This window comes from Podarcis vaucheri (genome assembly GCF_965113315.1).
Source record: "Podarcis vaucheri genome assembly, chromosome: 3".
NCBI lineage: Eukaryota > Metazoa > Chordata > Lepidosauria > Squamata > Lacertidae > Podarcis > Podarcis vaucheri.
Genome location: NC_138761.1, coordinates 55,251,840 through 55,268,626, shown reverse-complemented (window position 1 = coordinate 55,268,626; position 16,787 = coordinate 55,251,840). Strand labels below are relative to the sequence as shown.

Sequence of the window (16,787 nt, the reverse complement as noted above, 5' to 3'; positions counted from 1 at the left end):
AGACTATTATAATATATTAGCTGTAACAACTTAAAATGATTTCCAAAATCAGCACCATTTGTTGTGCTAATAGCCATCTGTCTCGGGAAACAATGGAGGAGTGTGCCTTTGGGGTGCAGTCACACCTTCTGCCGGTTAAGAAAAAACAATCTGAAATAAGTGAGTTTCAAAAGCTTGTACTGATTGGGCCATTTGTATATCACTTGGGTGAGAGTTCACAAACTGGGGGGGGGGGGGGGTTTGCTACTTGAAAGACCTTGTCTTGTGCCTGGGAGGGAGTTTCCACAAATGTGGGGCTGCAAATGGAAGGCTCCAGAGAAACAACCTTTTCAGTATCTTTGATTTTTAGAGATAGGACCTCTGGAGTTTATCTTGGAGTGCAGGCAGGTTTGTACCAGTGAAGGGGCTTCTTCTGATAACCTGACCACAAACCATTCAGTGGGTTCAAGTTCAGCATAGCCACTTTAAATGTGCTCAGGAGTGCAGCTGGCCCAATATCGGTGTTGTGTGCCTCACTAGCATCTGGGTAAATACTTTTCTTGGTACCAAGGATGGTGACCATTGTCACAATGTGAGACTGGGAACAAGACCTTGGCAGACTTGGTGACCCTGCTTGGCTACCCGGGCTAGCTAAGATCTGTGGGCCCATGGCAAAACAGTTAACAATTCAAGTTGCTTTTGTAATGAGCACAAGTCTCAGACTTGTTGATTTAAAAGTATTCTCTTCTGATGTTGTTTTAAGTACTTTGACCATCAGTTGACTGAATTGTTTTGGGTCAGTCAAATGCCCAGCCCTACAAGCAATGTTTCTCTGAGTCAGGTTGGCTCCCTTAGTGAGAAGTGGGCCATGACTACTGTAGAATTGCTTACAGCGTTAACTAGCCCGTACTTCCCTTTGTCTGCCTTTGTGTCAGGGGCATAAAAAATACATTCCATTTGACTAGAAGTCTCATGATTTGGGCCTGGAAACTGAAAGCTTTTTCTCACTGTTAACACCAACCTTTTTTTAAAGGCTTTTCTTTTGAATGTTTATTCCGTGTCAGATTGCATAAATGAAACTTGTGTGGTCCAAGTTCTTGTCTGATTAATTGAGTCATTTTAAACATGCCCTCAGCTGCAGGGGGCTTTCCATGGAGAAGCATCTCCCTTGACGTTAGTCAGGCCAATATAGTTAAGGCTCCTGAGATGAGAGCGCCTATGAATATTGTACGGGTGACAGCACTGGGAGAAATACATATGCTTCCAAGGGTGAATATGTTTGCTTGGAGGGTGAACAGGACCTGTTGTTCAATAAACACAAATGTGAAAATGGAAGTGTTAAGTGCCACTTCAGTTCTCAATAACAACTTGCTTTTAACTTCTGTAAGACACATTGAATCCTTTGTCTGATGTTTTCCACACAGGTACGGCGCCTGTGGCCCTCCAGATGTTGTTGCACTCCCAACACCCATCTGTCCCAGGCATCATGGCCAATGGTTAGGGATGATGGGAATTTAGTCCTCAAACATCTGTTTAGCTACTCCTGGTACATAGTTACTTAGAAGTTTGTTATTGAAATATTAACTGCAGCTGGAAGAGTGTCCCTCTGAACTAATGGCCAATCTTCTATGACATTCTGGCAAAGAGGCTGTAGCTTGGTGGTAGGTGGAGCATATATTTTGCATGCAAAAGTTCTCAGGTTTGATCCCTGGTGTCTCTAGGTAGGACTGAAATACTGAAGCTAGCTGGACCTCTATGGAAGGCAGTGTCTTACGTTCCTGAGCGTTAAATGCTAATTTCAGAAAAAATGCATCATCACCATCATATTATTATTATTATTATTATTATTATTATTATTATTATTATTATTATTAAATAACTTTGTATTCCACCCTTCATCTGAAGATCACAGGGCGCTTCACAACTTTTAGTTTGTTCCATGTTTTTGAGGTGACAATAGATGGCTTGCATGTGTTTAGTGAAATTTTATTTTGGTTAAATTGCTTCGGAATATAATCTGAAATGTGCCTTATCAAAAAGATGTTCGTTGTTGCATCTCCCTGCATTGCTGACAGTGTGCTGGAAAGCTCATTGGGGGAGGGGTGTGTGTTAAATATGAAGAAAAAGCTGGCTAGATTTAAGATGCTGATGAGTAGCCTGGGCTGAAACATGTATCTGAAGAAGTGTGCATGCACATGAAAGCTCATACCAATAACAAACGTAGTTGGTCTCCAAGGTGCTACTGGAAGGATTTTTTTTATTTTGTTGAAACATGTAGTTTGGCAGCACATATTCATTCTACCTCCCTCCCGCTCTTCTTTTTCAGTTATACGTGGGAAGCTGTTGATCCAGATAAAGTACACTACAAAATAAACCTCTGTGGTAGTTCCACAGGCTGTGGAGGGTCGAGTACCATTTGTGCATACGACATAAAAAGCAATGCCAGTTTCTCAGTAGGTAAGTCCAGAGGTTTGTCTGCTATATGGATGTTAAAATGTGAAACACCACACATTAAATTCTCTTGCGTGTGCCTGTGTTCAAGGTTTCTCTCCTTGTGCTGAAAGCTTCATGTTCTTGCTGGTGAGCTATATCACCTGCCCTTTGCAGCAGTTGACTTTTGGGGTGTGGTGTGCAAAGGGAGGAGAATGGCTTAAACTGATAAGGACTGCTTTAAAACGAATCTATCCTTTCTTTCCTGGCTTGTAATGCATGTGTATGTGGGTTGGCATCCTAAAGTTCAGTCTGGATCTGTTTTCAGCCAGCAATTTGAGGAGGCAGAAATAACTCAATCCGTTAAGGTTTGTGCACATGAAATCTTCCAGCGGCAGGCAGGGTATGTGGGCAAGGTTTTGTTTTGGGGGTGCTCTGGTCTCTCATCTGCTGCATAACCTGCGTGATGCTTGGAGCCATCTAGCTTTTCTCAACCCTTGTGATCTACCTTTCCTTGAGAATGAGGATTTGGTTTGCTCCTGTTATTCCTTCTACATGCCTTGGCTCCCTCCCCAAAATGGGTCCAGAGAGAGGGGTGTGACATGACCAGCTCAGCCTAGAAGCTCCATAAAATCCATCTCTCTGCCCTGAGCCTATTAAAGCGTTACACAAGCAGCACACACTATCTCTAAACTGCTGATTAGTGATGGTGTAGGGCCACATGTTCCCTGCCCTAGATAAAGATGTAAAAGTTCTAGAAAGCTTGAAGCTGTGGGTAAAAAGCTTTTTCTGTCCCTCTCTTCCTTGGAAAGAACCATAGGTTGATCTGCCTGCAGAACAGGCTTCTGCTTGTGCAACAAGACTTTGCCTTCATCACCTCCTCCATACTCCCACTTCGCCCTGAAAAATGCTCTTGGGATTGGGGGGCTACTTGCTTTAAAAGGAAATGAGTGGCACACCACCTCCAAGGTGGCTGTAAGGAAAACAAAATATAGAGACCCTCAACACTGAATTCCACTCCATGCTGAAAGAAGGGGAAAGGCAATCTTTTCTAACTTCCTTTCCCCGTATGCTGCCTGACTCGCTTCTCTGGAGGGTTGGTTGAGACACCAGAACACTGAAAAACTGAGGGGGTGGGGGCTGCAGGGAAAAGGGTTGAAAATGGATTCTCCCTTGTGTTCCTCCAGTGGGAACCTTTCCCCAGTAACTTCTGTGGATTGAAGCAGTACTTGAGCACCAGGTTGGGATCCAACCCAGTTACTCTTTTGTTTTTACTTACCCACACCCATCCTGAAATGACATGTAATTTTTTTTTGCATTTTGCAGTCATTTAAAAAATAGCCATACACTTTTATTAAATTATCATCCTCCAGCCTCTGGACTTCAATTTCAAATAGAACACATCCTATAGAACATTTCTAATTTTGCAATTAGGCCTCGAGAGCATATTAATTCTGGATGATTTCAAGGACTTTCCTTGGCAGCTGTTATAGAGGGTTAGACTTCTTACTTGTCAATGTAAGCTGAGTTCTGGAGCCAATATTTTGTTCTCGGGCATGGGGAAGAAGAGAACCATTGACCTTCATAGCCGCAGACTGTCTCTATCTCTTGCTCCTGACTGTGGAATAATGAAAGGAGTTGATTTCCTTTTAAGCAATATATAACTCCTAATAGTCCTGGCAAAGCCAGTCAAAAATTGAATCTATTTTCACTCTTTCTGAGTTGGCAAAAGTCCAAGCTGCAGCAGGGATGCTAGCTATGTTCTTCTGAGCATCTTCACTGACTTTGGACTTGGCCGTAGTCACAAGAGAACGAAAAAGACAAAAGGAGAGGGAATTTCATTGAAGGAACACAAGTATTTCTGGATGGTGGCACACTAAAGACTTCTTCAAAACTCCTTGGCAAATACATGGGTGTGCACTAAGATGGGGAAATGAGACACTGAGGAGAAATCATGCCTCCCATGATTTAAAGGTAAAGGTAAAGGTAAAGGTACCCCTGCCCGAACGGGCCAGTCTTGACAGACTCTGGGGTTTGTGCGCCCATCTCACATTTATTGGCCGGGGGCCAGCGCTGTCCGGGGACACTTCCGGGTCACGTGGCCAGCGTGACATCGCTGCTCTGGCGAGCCAGAGCCGCACACGGAACGCCGTTTACCTTCCCGCTGGTAAGCGGTACCTATTTATCTACTTGCACCCGGAGGTGCTTTCGAACTGCTAGGTGGGCAGGCGCTGGGACCGAACAGCGGGAGCGCACCCCGCCGCGGGGATTCGAGCCGCCGACCTTTCGATCGGCAAGCCCTAGGCGTTGAGGCTTTAGCCCACAGCGCCACCCGCGTCCCTTTGCTAAAACCATGATATAATTAAAAAATGGGGTGCTGCCCACAGACACTGTGATCCTAGTTTTATGGCATTAAACAGATGCATGGAGAAAAAGGCTGTCAGTGGCTACTAGCCATGAAAGCTATGCCCTGTCTCCATGGTCAGAGGCAGCATGTTTCTGCATATCTTTTGCAGGAAACCACGGGGTCCTCCTCCCGGATTTCTCACAGATATCTGGTTGGCAATGGTGAGAACAGGATGCTGGACTGGATGAGACATTTGCCTGACCCAGCAGGGTCTTCTATGCACTTACACAATACATGACCGCAGACTAAGAATGCATTGTAGTCAGATGACTGAAGACTCTATGCCTAGACCAACCTAGGGAAGACCTAGGCTTCAGTTTTTCATGGGGGGCTTGCTAGGCAGATACATTTTATTTAGCTGGGCCTCTGATTCATACGATGTGTTTCTCGATTGGGTTTAACGTGTGGGGAAGTCCGATATGCGGGGAAGTCCGATAGAAATCTGAAATAAGTTGTTGAAATGGCTGTGATTTTCTGTTTTTTCCTTCTTTTTATTTTTTATGTTCTTTCTTTTTTCTGTTTTATCTGTAATTTGGAAAAAAATGCAATAAAAATTATTATAAAAAAAAATAACGTGTGTGTGTGTGTGTGTGTTTATGGATGATTTTAAGAGCCTTCTTTTTGGGTTTTCCTTTTATTGCTTTTTGTTGTATTTGTTGCATTAGCTGGCTTGAGCACCTTTACTGGAAAGGTGCGATCTAGATAGGTGAGTGAATAGCTCCAGCTTCATGTTTTGGCTGTATGCCAAAATAAGAAAAAAAGAACAGAGGCCTACTTTGCACAGAGGCAGCGAAGCTGTATTGCATCAGACTGCAGGTGGAGGCTCACCTGACTGGATGCTCCTCATTATGAAAGCTAAACTTCCTCAACGCTAGAAAGATGAAATAGAGATAGATGTTTCCTTGATTTTTTTTAATGCTTCTTAAGTCACGAGCCAGCCTACTCATTCAAGGTCAAAACCCACATGTTTCTCCCTACAGAAAAGGACTAGATGAGGGGGTGCTCTTGTTCTGCTCTATATGGCTTCTATATGGCTTGGCTCCTAAGCAGGGCAAGACCCTTCCATGTACACAAATATCCCTGCAGAATTCTTCCCAGTTTTCCACCCCCTGCAGCCCCTTGTACCTCATCCAACACCGTTTGAAAAGGGTTCTCATTCCTTGGGAGCATCTTTGCTTTGGGTGCTGAGGGTTTTCGTGAGGGATGGCTCTAGGGCGTGGACAAGCTTGGAGTTCTGCTGGCTGCTCTTGGGTGGCCAAGAGATCAGAGGAATGAGAGTAGGTTAATGGGGCTTTCAGCAGTAGGTGTTGTTCAATCCATTCTTAACCTAAAGAGATTTCTCATGAAGGTGTTGTACTACTCCAAAACATGTTTAGCTCAATCTTTGCGCATAAAGGTAATCAAGACAAATGTGTTTTCTGTAAGTGAATATCAGGTGGGCTTTTAAAAAAACAACAACTACAATATGCCCTGTACTAAGCTTTTGAAATTATAGGCATTTACCCTCTGAATTACAGAAGATCTATTTCAAAGTATCAGTTCTGAATTGGTTAAAATTGGATTACAGAAGGCTTGTGTGGATTGGCAAATCCAATTTGGCCCAAGCTTCTATTAGTCTTACACAATATAAGGCAGGGGTATAAATATATTTTGACTTCGTTGTTGCTTTGTTTAGGGGATTCCTCGTTGATGAGAAGTTCTAAACTGCTCTTGGAGTTCAACACTACACAGACTTGTAGACAGCAAGGAACCGAGCACAAATTACAAAGCAACATTAATTTCTATTGTGGGAAGACTCTGGTCAGTATGGCATTATTGCCAAAAACCTTTCTAGTTTTAAAAATATATGCAAGGAATATTTTCCTCAATTTTTAATGTGTTTTTGAAAGCTAAGTTTTATTATTAAAACATTGAACATGATAACCAATACAAAAGTATAATTGATAAATCACAATAGGAAAATACAAACATGTTGAGAAATGCATTTTTTTATATTTTAAAGACTTAATGTCAATTCATATGCTTTATTTCTTTCAATATGGCATCTGTTACTTTTAATTTATAGATTCTTTCTGCTATAAAGCTACCTGTATATTGTGTTTCCTTGGCTCTTCTGGAGTGCATGGGCTTTGTTTAGAAGGGATACCCAAGCCAAATGTTTGTTTTTATCTCTCAGTAACTGTATAGTTAATCAGTTTATGCACACGGGTTGACTGTAAGATGTATTGTATTTTAGTTACACCTGTTTTCTCAGCCAACGTTAACTGACTGCCAGAGCAGCTTAAAATTAAGATCTATAAAAAGTTGGGCTACTGGGGCATGTTTTTCATGTATAATCGGGAAATAAAAGTGCATTTGAGAAGGCATCTGAGAACCCGAATTCTAATTAATTGTCCTGTTATTCCAAGTACCTTAGTTTGTAGTACACTGTGTGTATGTACTTTCATATTCCTGGCTTCATTCCATATCTGCCAACTTGCCAACGAAAAGTCATTCACCAATTAATTACCTGCTAGAGTGTTCTTGTTCTAGCTCTAGGTAATTGGTTTCTGTTACCTGTTTGAACGATTAAGCTTTCTGTTTTTGGCTGAATAATGAGTAACAGCACACTTTGTATTTTGTCAATTTCTTAATCAGGGTTCCCCAGAATTTGTGACTTCAACCAGTTGTGTGCACTACTTTGAATGGAAGACATATGTGGCCTGCAAGAAAGATTTGTTTAAACCAACTGAAGAGGTAATGCAAGTTCTAGGCTGGAGTGGGGAACCTTTTTGGCTCCACATGCCAGGTCCTGCTCAGGATCAGTCTCATGGGCCAAAGTTGAAAGGAGGGTGGTGATGCCACCTGTTAAAATCTCTTGCACAGGGTTACTGCTTGGGAACCACATGGGACCCACATCACAAGGAAAGTTGTCAACCTCATGCTCAATGCTAGGCAAGAGAGCATGTGGCAACGGCAAGAACGGGGAGAGGGCAGGCGAACACAGGGAGGTGGGCATGGTTGCTCCTCAGCCCTGTTGCTGGTTTCCCTAGTGAGCAAATCATAATGGCAGTAAAGAGCAGCCAGAGAGGGACAATGGAGCCTTGACTAGCCTAAGGTATACTTCTAAGCAGTCTAGCCCCAACCTGGTTCCACTGGTGAGCTATATAACCAGCACCTTGAATTAATGCACAATTCCATTGGCAGCAAGGCACTTACCCAACCGTTTCAGCAAAACTTGATGCAATATCTACATCAGCTATACATGTTGAAGCATGATTCTTCCATAGGCAGGTCTCCAATGGGAGCGTCTGTATTGGGATTCTTTCCTGAAATGTGTGAAATGGTCTCTGAAATGGTGTGATGCTTTCTCTTCTGCATGTCATTAGTGTGATTTAATTTCTAGGTGCCTTGTTACGTATTTGATGGAGACTTGAGGAAACGTGACTTGAACCCACTGATTAAAACTTCTGGAGGATACTTGGTAGAGGACTCGGATGATGACGTGGAGCTCTACATCAACGTCTGTAGAAACATAGGTCTGAACCTTGGCATACATTGTGTGTCTAATATGCTTGCTTTTTGTTTTTCATCTGAGTCACATTTTCGCCTTAGAAACTTGAAGCACACCTTCCTGTAAATAGTCTGATACATATTTTTAAAACAGGTTGAAACATGCTTAATTTCTTTTTGAAAATTATTTTGCTAGTCAGTACTTTGCAGTATCTGGTGACTCCTTGGGCCACTAAAATATTTTACTAGATGCATCATGATACTGTTTTACACAATCTTGTACTGACTATAATGACCTCCTCCTTCTTTTTTTGAGACTTGCTTTTGGGATACATTTTCCAAATGGGCCATTGCCGTGGTTATATAGATGGAATGAGATGCTGCTGCTTTTTTCCCTTAAGGTCAGAATTAAGAACAGAGATTCACCTCTGTTTTTCTGTCCCCACCACAGGCTTTCACATCTCTAATTGATTAAGAGCCCATTTTCTTTCCTAGCGGAATCTTGAATACATCTGAACGATCAAACCTCAGATGCGTTCGGAAAAGTGTATTACCTCAGCCCTTTCAAACATGAACCGAGATACGCCTGAGTAACCCTTTTCCAGCCTCCAGGTGTTAGAATCAAAGAATGGTAGAGTTGGGACGGACCATGAGGATTATCTAATCCAACCCCCTGCAATGCAGGAATCTTGTTGCCCCACGTGGCGCTCAAACCACTAAAATTCAGAGTCTCATGCTGTGCCGACTGAGCTTCCCCCCAAAAAAACAATTTTACAGTGGACTTCCTCAGTTTAAGAGACATAGAAAACAAATTCCCTGTGTTCAAACATTCCTAAATTCTCTGTTGCATTGTTTGCATCATTTTTTTTACAATGAAGATTTGTTAGGCCTTCCAGAGGAACAGTGGAACACAGGCAGCTGCCTTATATGAAGTCAGACCATTGTTCCACATAGCTCAGTATTGCTGACTTGGGCAGCAGCTCTCCAAGGTTTTGGGTTAGGAGTCTTTTCCAGCCATACCTGGAAGTGCTGGGAATTTGAATCTGGAGCCTTTTGTTATAAAAAAAGATGTTCTGCTACTGAACTACAGTCATTCCCAGATTTCCTCTTGTACATGATTGTTATAGGATCTGTAGTTCAAATGCTGTCAGTTTTCCAAGTTACTGTCCCGACATTTCCTCTCTAACACAGTGCTGAAGAAAACAAAGTAAGAGGTCATCTATGTGCTCAGCTTCTGATATTAGTAGATAATAGATCAATCATTAGTAGATGGATCAATACACCTTATTAGAACTGGCTTTGCCCATCTTAAGTTACTCATAAAAGCTTGCGAGTTTTAGGAAACAATGCCAAATAAGAATAATATGTGGAGTTGAGATTATTCCAAACTTTTAACACATCACTGGGGTAATACTAGTTTGTAAAGCTTACCCCTCTTAGGACAGTAACTCAAGAGTTACCAAAAGACTGTTCATATTCTCTGAAGTATCGTTTCTAGAGAGCCATTCAGCCAGGAACTGTTGTTGATATGCATGGTGCATGCAGGTATTTGGTAAATATTTTTTTTCCACTCTGGGTATCTTGAACAGAGTACCTTTTGCCATTCTAGAATGTTTCTGCAACTATAAAGATGTTAAGATAAGTATTGCCTACTCCTCCAGCTTAGTGGGTATTATATGTAAAGATAATCTTTGATTTCTGTAGCTTTGATTTTTCAGTCTGGCCCAGCAGTCTCCTCGTCCCATTTATTCTTATGCACTACATGGTCAAAATTAAGTTTACATTTAAATGGAAGACTTTGCCCTAACATCCTTCTGAAACCTTATTTATGGTCTTATTTCTTACATAAACATTGTATTGACAGGAAAATCCTCTGTTGAGGGCAAGGGTTGTCCAGAGGGAAGTTCAGCTTGCCTGTTGAAGGATGGTCATGCATTTGACCTGGGGCATCCTAAAGAACAACTCAAGCAGCTTGATAAAAACAGGTATGACTTCAGTCTTATGGTATTTTAAACCAGGGTGAGGAAACTGGGTCCCCTACAGTGCTTTTTGACACCCTTAAGTATGGCCAGCAATCAGGAATTATGAGAATTGTAGTCAGCAACGTTTGGAGGGCCACAAGTTCCCCATCTCTGCTTTAAAGTGGCTATCATTTGAATATCAATCTTAGTAAATGATTTCAAAAGTAGTCTACTGTAAAGTACAGGTTACCATTTAGCACTCAAATTATTTTGTTGCTGTTGGGAATACTGGTGTCTTAAGAGTTCCATTTAATGTATTTTCTTTAATCCGTAATTAATCTAGCCAGTTTTTGTTTCTGGAGCACGGTAAAGCTAACCACTTATAAAAGCATGATCTAGAAACTTTTTAGTATTTAAATTTTATTAGTCTTCTTAGTAATTTTGTGTCCTTCTCTGACTTTCACAAAAGAATTGCTGAAAGCATATTACAAATACAACAGCAGACATCTGTTTGTAAAAATAAATACTGTTACTCATTAAAAAAATCAAAAGTTGTTAAAACAAACCTGCATATAATTTTAAAAATGCAAAAAATAAAATAGGAGATCAACCAACAAAGCAACAATGATCCAGCCATTAAAACAAATTAAACGGTAAAAAGCACACAAAGAATGGCGTTTGCAATTCAATTCCTTTAGCAGCAGTGGAATCAACTATTTGGATGAAGGGAAATATGCTCATCTGCTGGTGGATTAAAAAGATAAAGGTAATTTCTTGAGACAGGAAATTCCACACATATGCCTCAGAAAGCAATTGCGCAGCAACAGCTGAGCTGGAAAAATGGAGATTCACATAAGGAGGTGGTCCTTCATGCATTTTGGTCCCAAGACATTTTGGGCTTTGTAGGTGCCAGAAACTTGTACAAAAATGAAAAATATTGTGATTTTTAAATGGATAGTATTATTTGTGAGTTTGGACCCCGTAAGCCAAAAATCGAATGAAATCACACCAAAGTCACCTTTTGGCCCACCATGTTGATTCAAAATGGCTTCCGGCATCCAAACATAAACAAAGATTATTTCCCTCACCTTGGGAACCCTCATGCTGAGTTTTGTGATGATATCTCAAGATACACCCAAATCTAGGGAGAACAGATGAACAAGCCACTTTCCAAAATACTTAGCCAGTACCTTGAATTGTAGTCTGAAATGGACTGGGAGCCAGTGTAGCTGATAAACTAAAAGTACAGTGGTACCTCGGGTTAAGAACTTAATTAGTTCTGGGGGTCCGTTCTTAACCTGAAACTGTTCTTAACCTGAAGCACCACTTTAGTTAATGGGGCCTCCCGTTGCCGCTGCGCCGCCAGAGCACGATTTCTGTTCTTATCCTAACCTGAGGTACTATTTCTTGGTTAGCGGAGTCTGTAACATGAAGCATATGTAACCTGAAGCGTATGTAAGCCGAGGTACCACTGTATAAGGTAGCTGTATTAAATCCCACTCTTGCTGTTTCTGCGTGTCTCACACGGTCTCCTCTCTCAAACTCCCCCCCCCCCCGTTTTTCCAGGCTTTCCCTGAGATACGAACGCAAAATTAGCAATGCAAATGAGAGGCCTGACTTCTGTGGTGACCATGATCCAGCAGTGACTGTTACTTTTGTGTGCCCAGAGGGGAGGAAAAAAGAGGTAACTGATACCTGGGGTTTCAAATCCTGTTGCTTGATGACAGAAACTGATGGACAAAATCCTGGGCCTAAAGTTGTTTATTAAGCAGAGGTTGGCTGGCCCTCTGTCACGGACAGTGTAGCAATGGATTTCCTGCATTGGCAGGAGGTTGGGTTCAATTACTTTTGAGCCAGCTTCCAACTCAGTTATTCTATATTTTCATTTAAAACATGTATACAGTGGCCTAAATGAACTAAATGATAGGTTAGCCTGTGAACATGCAAACTAGGGAAACTCTGGCTTGTTCTAAGCAAAAGTTAGTTAAAACTGGGATATTATTTATTTGTTCATTGCCTTTATCACTCAGCTTTTTCTCCAAGGAGCTCAAGGTGGCCTTCTCTCCCTCCTCATTTAATCCCCACAGTAACCCTGTGTGGTAGGTTAGGCCAAAGATCACCCACAGTCACTCTGCTTCATGGCGGAGGGGTGAGCTAAACCCTGATCTCCCAGGTCTTAGTCCAACACAAAGTGGTAGAAGTCTAGAAGCATCATGGGGTGCATTTCAGCAAAGCAGCTTCTCCTTCTCTTTCCTCCTTCCTCCACACAATAAAATTACAAGCTCTGTTGCTTGTCTTGTTGTGGATCTACTCCATACAGCACATCTTGTGTGTGCGAGTCTCTGTGTGTGCAAAATATGCCTTTTGAACTTTGTAGGGGGCTATAACTTGGAGCCAACCCAAGGGAGTTTCTTTTCACCTTTCTGGGCACACATCTTTTTCTTTTGTATTAGGTGACAAGTCCCAGACTCACTGCTCAAAGTAACTGCCAGTACGAGATTGAATGGGTTACAGAGTCTGCCTGTCACAGAGACTACCTAGAGAGTAACAACTGTGTCCTGACCAGCAAGCAGCATGGTATCTATGTGAATTTGACACCCCTCAAACAAATTCCAGGTAAGCACCCTCTTTTTTCCCCTAAGGGTGAAGCAGTGGCATCAATATAAACCAAGTTAGTGTTGGGAAACTGCCAGGGAGATATTGTCCATCATGGCCCCAAGCCGGCTGCCGGACATCCATCGATCTCCCGTAGACAGGCAGATCCAGCAGTTAGCGACACGAAGCCTCAGAGATAGATAGGCTCGTGTACACTCCTCTTTATCAGCAGAAACACAGGCAGAAAGCTTGCACCGCAGAAGAGCATATTTTACAGACTTTATTTAGCGTTGAACAGAACAAAGAAAAACATGACCGTTCTGTGTCAGCGTCTCTGACCAACTGAAATCGAAAGGAAACAGCAAGCATAAACATCCTGTGAACAGGACATGCGCAGACTCTGTAACTTACAAAGCCTGCTCCCTTTTAAGGTGGAACGGAAATATCCTAACATCTAGTAGCTATGGTAGAGGAAGAAGCATTGGTGCTAGTGTGTGGTATAGTCCTGTATAGGGTTACACCGCTTCTAAATTGGTCTGTGTTGAAAGTGTTCCTTATTGTAGGACTGTGCATAGCCTCCCCAACCCAGGGACCACGTGCTCTTCTCCCATGGCTCCCTGCTTGCTCCTCCCATAGTAGCAGCATCACCAGCTTTCTACAGCCCATGTGTAGCTGGTAGTAGTAGGCCCAGGGAGTTGCTGTGGTAATAGGATCCTTGGGAACAGGCTGTAAGGAGGCCAGGGTAGAGAGATGGAATTCTGCAAGGCACCTTTAGAAAATAGTATCCACCAACCTATGGGGTGCTGTTTTGCAAGCTGCTTTCCTGACGGGAAGAGCCTTGCAAAGGAGCACCTGCATCCCAGAGAATTGAAAATGTGCTGGGGAATCACCCCCTTCTCTACCCCTGGTTACGCTGGGTGGCTTGGGACTGTTTCAGCCTGACTTCACTTGTCCCAAGCCCAGATTCCCCTGAATCGGCCCGATGTGGCTGAATCCAGGACACAGCTGTAGTTTGTATAAATAGTTTGCTGCATGGGAAAAGTTAAACGTGGTTTGCCAAATTTTCTGGGAGCAACGACACATTTGGAAATCAAGCCAACATTTTGGTCACCCTACAAATACCCTTTTCCACAGAAGAAAATTGCTCACCCCCACCCCTGGCTGCCCGCAGCAAAACTCAGACCTAGAAAAACAACCCTCCCCCAAAATTTACAACTACCACAACAAAAACAAATAAGAATAAAAGTGGTTAAAAATAAATTTGAAGAGTCAGGGCCTTGGTGGGCACCAAGTATAGCTTTCTGAGAGTGTTGTGGTGCCCACGCACTCCATGTTGGGGACCCCAGAGCTAAACTGTTGAAGAGAAAACTAGGTTGTAAGTCCCTAATACCCAGCTTCTTAGCTCACGGTGGCTGGAGACTGTTTCTTCCCCCTCCAACCAGAGGTGATGCAGTTTTGGGTGGACTGTACCAACATGCCCGCATTAAGATTGCAAAACCTCAGAATTGGATACTGCTCACCAGATGTGGAAACCATGATTAGTGAGCTGTTGGCAGAGCCTCTGTCTAAATCTGACGGTGATGAAGAAGAGAGCTGTAGATTGTGTTGGCATCTGTAGTTGCAATCCTTAACTTGCATAAACCAAATGTGTGGTTTGTGTCACATTGTGGTTGAAAGTTTTTTGGCGTTTTTGCATGGGTTTCTGAAGCAGCTAATGGAAAGAGCTGAACAGCGATGCAGCTGTGAGTTTGTGGGGCATGAGGTGACAACACAAGCAGCTCACTAACAGGGCTGTAAACTGATTACACAAGTTCTGTGGCTGTAAATGTGTAGTTCTCTCTGTATAGCCACCTAAATACTTTTACCAAATATGTGCTTCAATCATCACCACCCTCCTTTCTTTAGCGTATGTCACACCTTACGTTGCTAAAGACAGAGAAGAGTATTCCTATTATCTGAATGTATGTGGCAAAGCAGCTGGAGGCTACTGCAGTGATGCCAATGCTTCGGCGTGCCAGGTCAAACATGCAGCTGTTCCTCAGCAGAAAGTGGCAGGAAGGTTTACCCACCAAACTCTCAGGTGAGTGCTTAATTAGAAAACAGTCTTTGAGGGTTAGTATTTGTTAGGAACTAAAGCACCTGTATGCAGTGTTGGTTCTTGGCAATTCTAGATTCATAGAATCTTAGAGTTGGAAGAGACCCTGAGGATCATCTAGTCCAACTCTCTGCCATACAGGAATATGCACCTGTTCAGGGCTAGAACCCGCAACCTTGGCGTTATCGCCACTATGCTCTAACCAACTAATTCAGAGTTTGTTGTGGAGGACAATCCTGTTGGACTCAGATTCTACTGTCTAGTTTCTGCTCTTAGTTTTGGAAGAGAAGGCCTTAACAAGGCAAAGATCTTTTAGACAGATGTAGAGCTAAAATGGATAACATTCCAAATTAGAAATCTGTTTGCCTCTTTTGAGTCGTGATACCCATCTAATGAACCTTTTTCTGGTTTCCATTGAGTGTGGGCCACTGGTGAGCTCTTTTTCTTCCTTAAATTAGATGAGCTATATTTGAACATTCACCCTTTTGGCTTTTGAAATCAGGTATGCTGATGGAGACCTCATTCTGACATACCCAGGAGGAGATCCTTGCAGCTCTGGATTTGAGCGAATGACTGTCATAAACTTTGAATGCAATCATACGGCAGGTAATGAATATGCTAGTTATCTATGGATCGCTTTGAGCAATATTCTGTGTCCTCCAATAATACTTGCAGCTGCCCCACCACAGCCCACTACTGCTTGAATGCTAATAGCTCCTTTTGCTCTGAAGTCTAAAAGTTATGCAAGCATTTAAGAAATGTGGGTAGGGAAGAGGATTTCTAATTAATGGAGGATTGGTATATAACTGGGTATTTGTTATGAGAGCAATAGAACGTTCATGTTCAGAGGTAGCATGTTCCTCAGAGTTCAGATATTGGGAGCAAAGCAGCAGATATTTTGCAGCAGAACCTGCTCGTGAGGTTCTTAGGTGTGCTGTTCTCAGTGGCTAACCAGGTGCCTAAGGGAAGCTTGCAGGTAAGACCAGAGTACAATATGCTCTCTCCACGCATGATTTCCCAGCATTTGGTATTCAGACATACTGACAAGAGAGGCTCTTTGAATTATCCAACACCATTCTTGCATTCTTACCCATCAGATGTTATAGTGCACAACCCTTAATTCTTCAGAGAATCTTAAAAACCCATAGATGGTTCTGTACCCAGTACTTTAATGTACACCCTAAGCTTGAGAAGTAAAACTTTTCAAGCTAGAATTACATACTCCCACATTAACCTGCCCAGTATTAGAGCATATCTGCCAACGTTTCCCGTTTTTTAAAGGGAAATTCCCTTATTCCGAATAGGATTCCTCGCAAGAAAAGGGAAAAATTGACAGCTATGCCTCTGGGTGCCCTCACTCTTTGTGGTGAGACAGTTAGCCAACAGGTTAGTGACGCATCTCCCCACATCATCTAATCCAGCACTAAATTGGGTGTTCCTGGGTTTTTAATAGTTTTTGGACTGGCTTTCAGCTGCTCCGGGTAAAGTGCCAGTGCTGTTGTTTTAATCATAAGTTATAAGGCACTATGAGAATATTTTAATGCTATAATTTGTGTAATTTATATTTTCCTTATCCTAATCTTCCTATATTTTTAATGAACTTCTCAAAGACAATGATGGCAAAGGAAGCCCAGTGTTTACAGGAGAAACAGATTGCTCATACTTCTTCACCTGGGAGACCAAATACGCATGTGTAGCAAAAGAAGATCTTCCTTGTATGGTTACAGACAAACGGAAACGATATGACTTGACACGATTGATTCGTCATTCTGGTATGGCAATTTTAAAAAAAAATCATTACGATATGCACTACATTTTAAAACTTTTG

The 16,787-nt window shown here is 42.3% G+C and overlaps 2 protein-coding genes across 2 annotated transcripts in view; one reads left to right on the top strand and one right to left on the bottom strand.

Moving 5' to 3' along the window:
* Window positions 1-16,787, top strand: part of IGF2R (insulin like growth factor 2 receptor) — a 65,229-nt gene that overhangs the window by 4,391 nt on the left and 44,051 nt on the right. Inside the window, exons 2-11 of the mRNA XM_082215154.1 lie at window positions 2,306-2,436; window positions 6,492-6,616; window positions 7,454-7,552; window positions 8,202-8,334; window positions 10,173-10,293; window positions 11,836-11,953; window positions 12,723-12,885; window positions 14,770-14,944; window positions 15,462-15,565; window positions 16,570-16,731. Coding sequence (XP_082071280.1) covers window positions 2,306-2,436; window positions 6,492-6,616; window positions 7,454-7,552; window positions 8,202-8,334; window positions 10,173-10,293; window positions 11,836-11,953; window positions 12,723-12,885; window positions 14,770-14,944; window positions 15,462-15,565; window positions 16,570-16,731 — 1,331 coding nt within the window. The remainder of the gene's footprint in view (window positions 1-2,305; window positions 2,437-6,491; window positions 6,617-7,453; window positions 7,553-8,201; window positions 8,335-10,172; window positions 10,294-11,835; window positions 11,954-12,722; window positions 12,886-14,769; window positions 14,945-15,461; window positions 15,566-16,569; window positions 16,732-16,787) is intronic.
* The window catches only part of LOC309528087 (proto-oncogene Mas-like), a 59,446-nt gene that overhangs the window by 21,947 nt on the left and 20,712 nt on the right, over window positions 1-16,787 (bottom strand). The gene's annotated exons all lie outside the window — the stretch shown is intronic.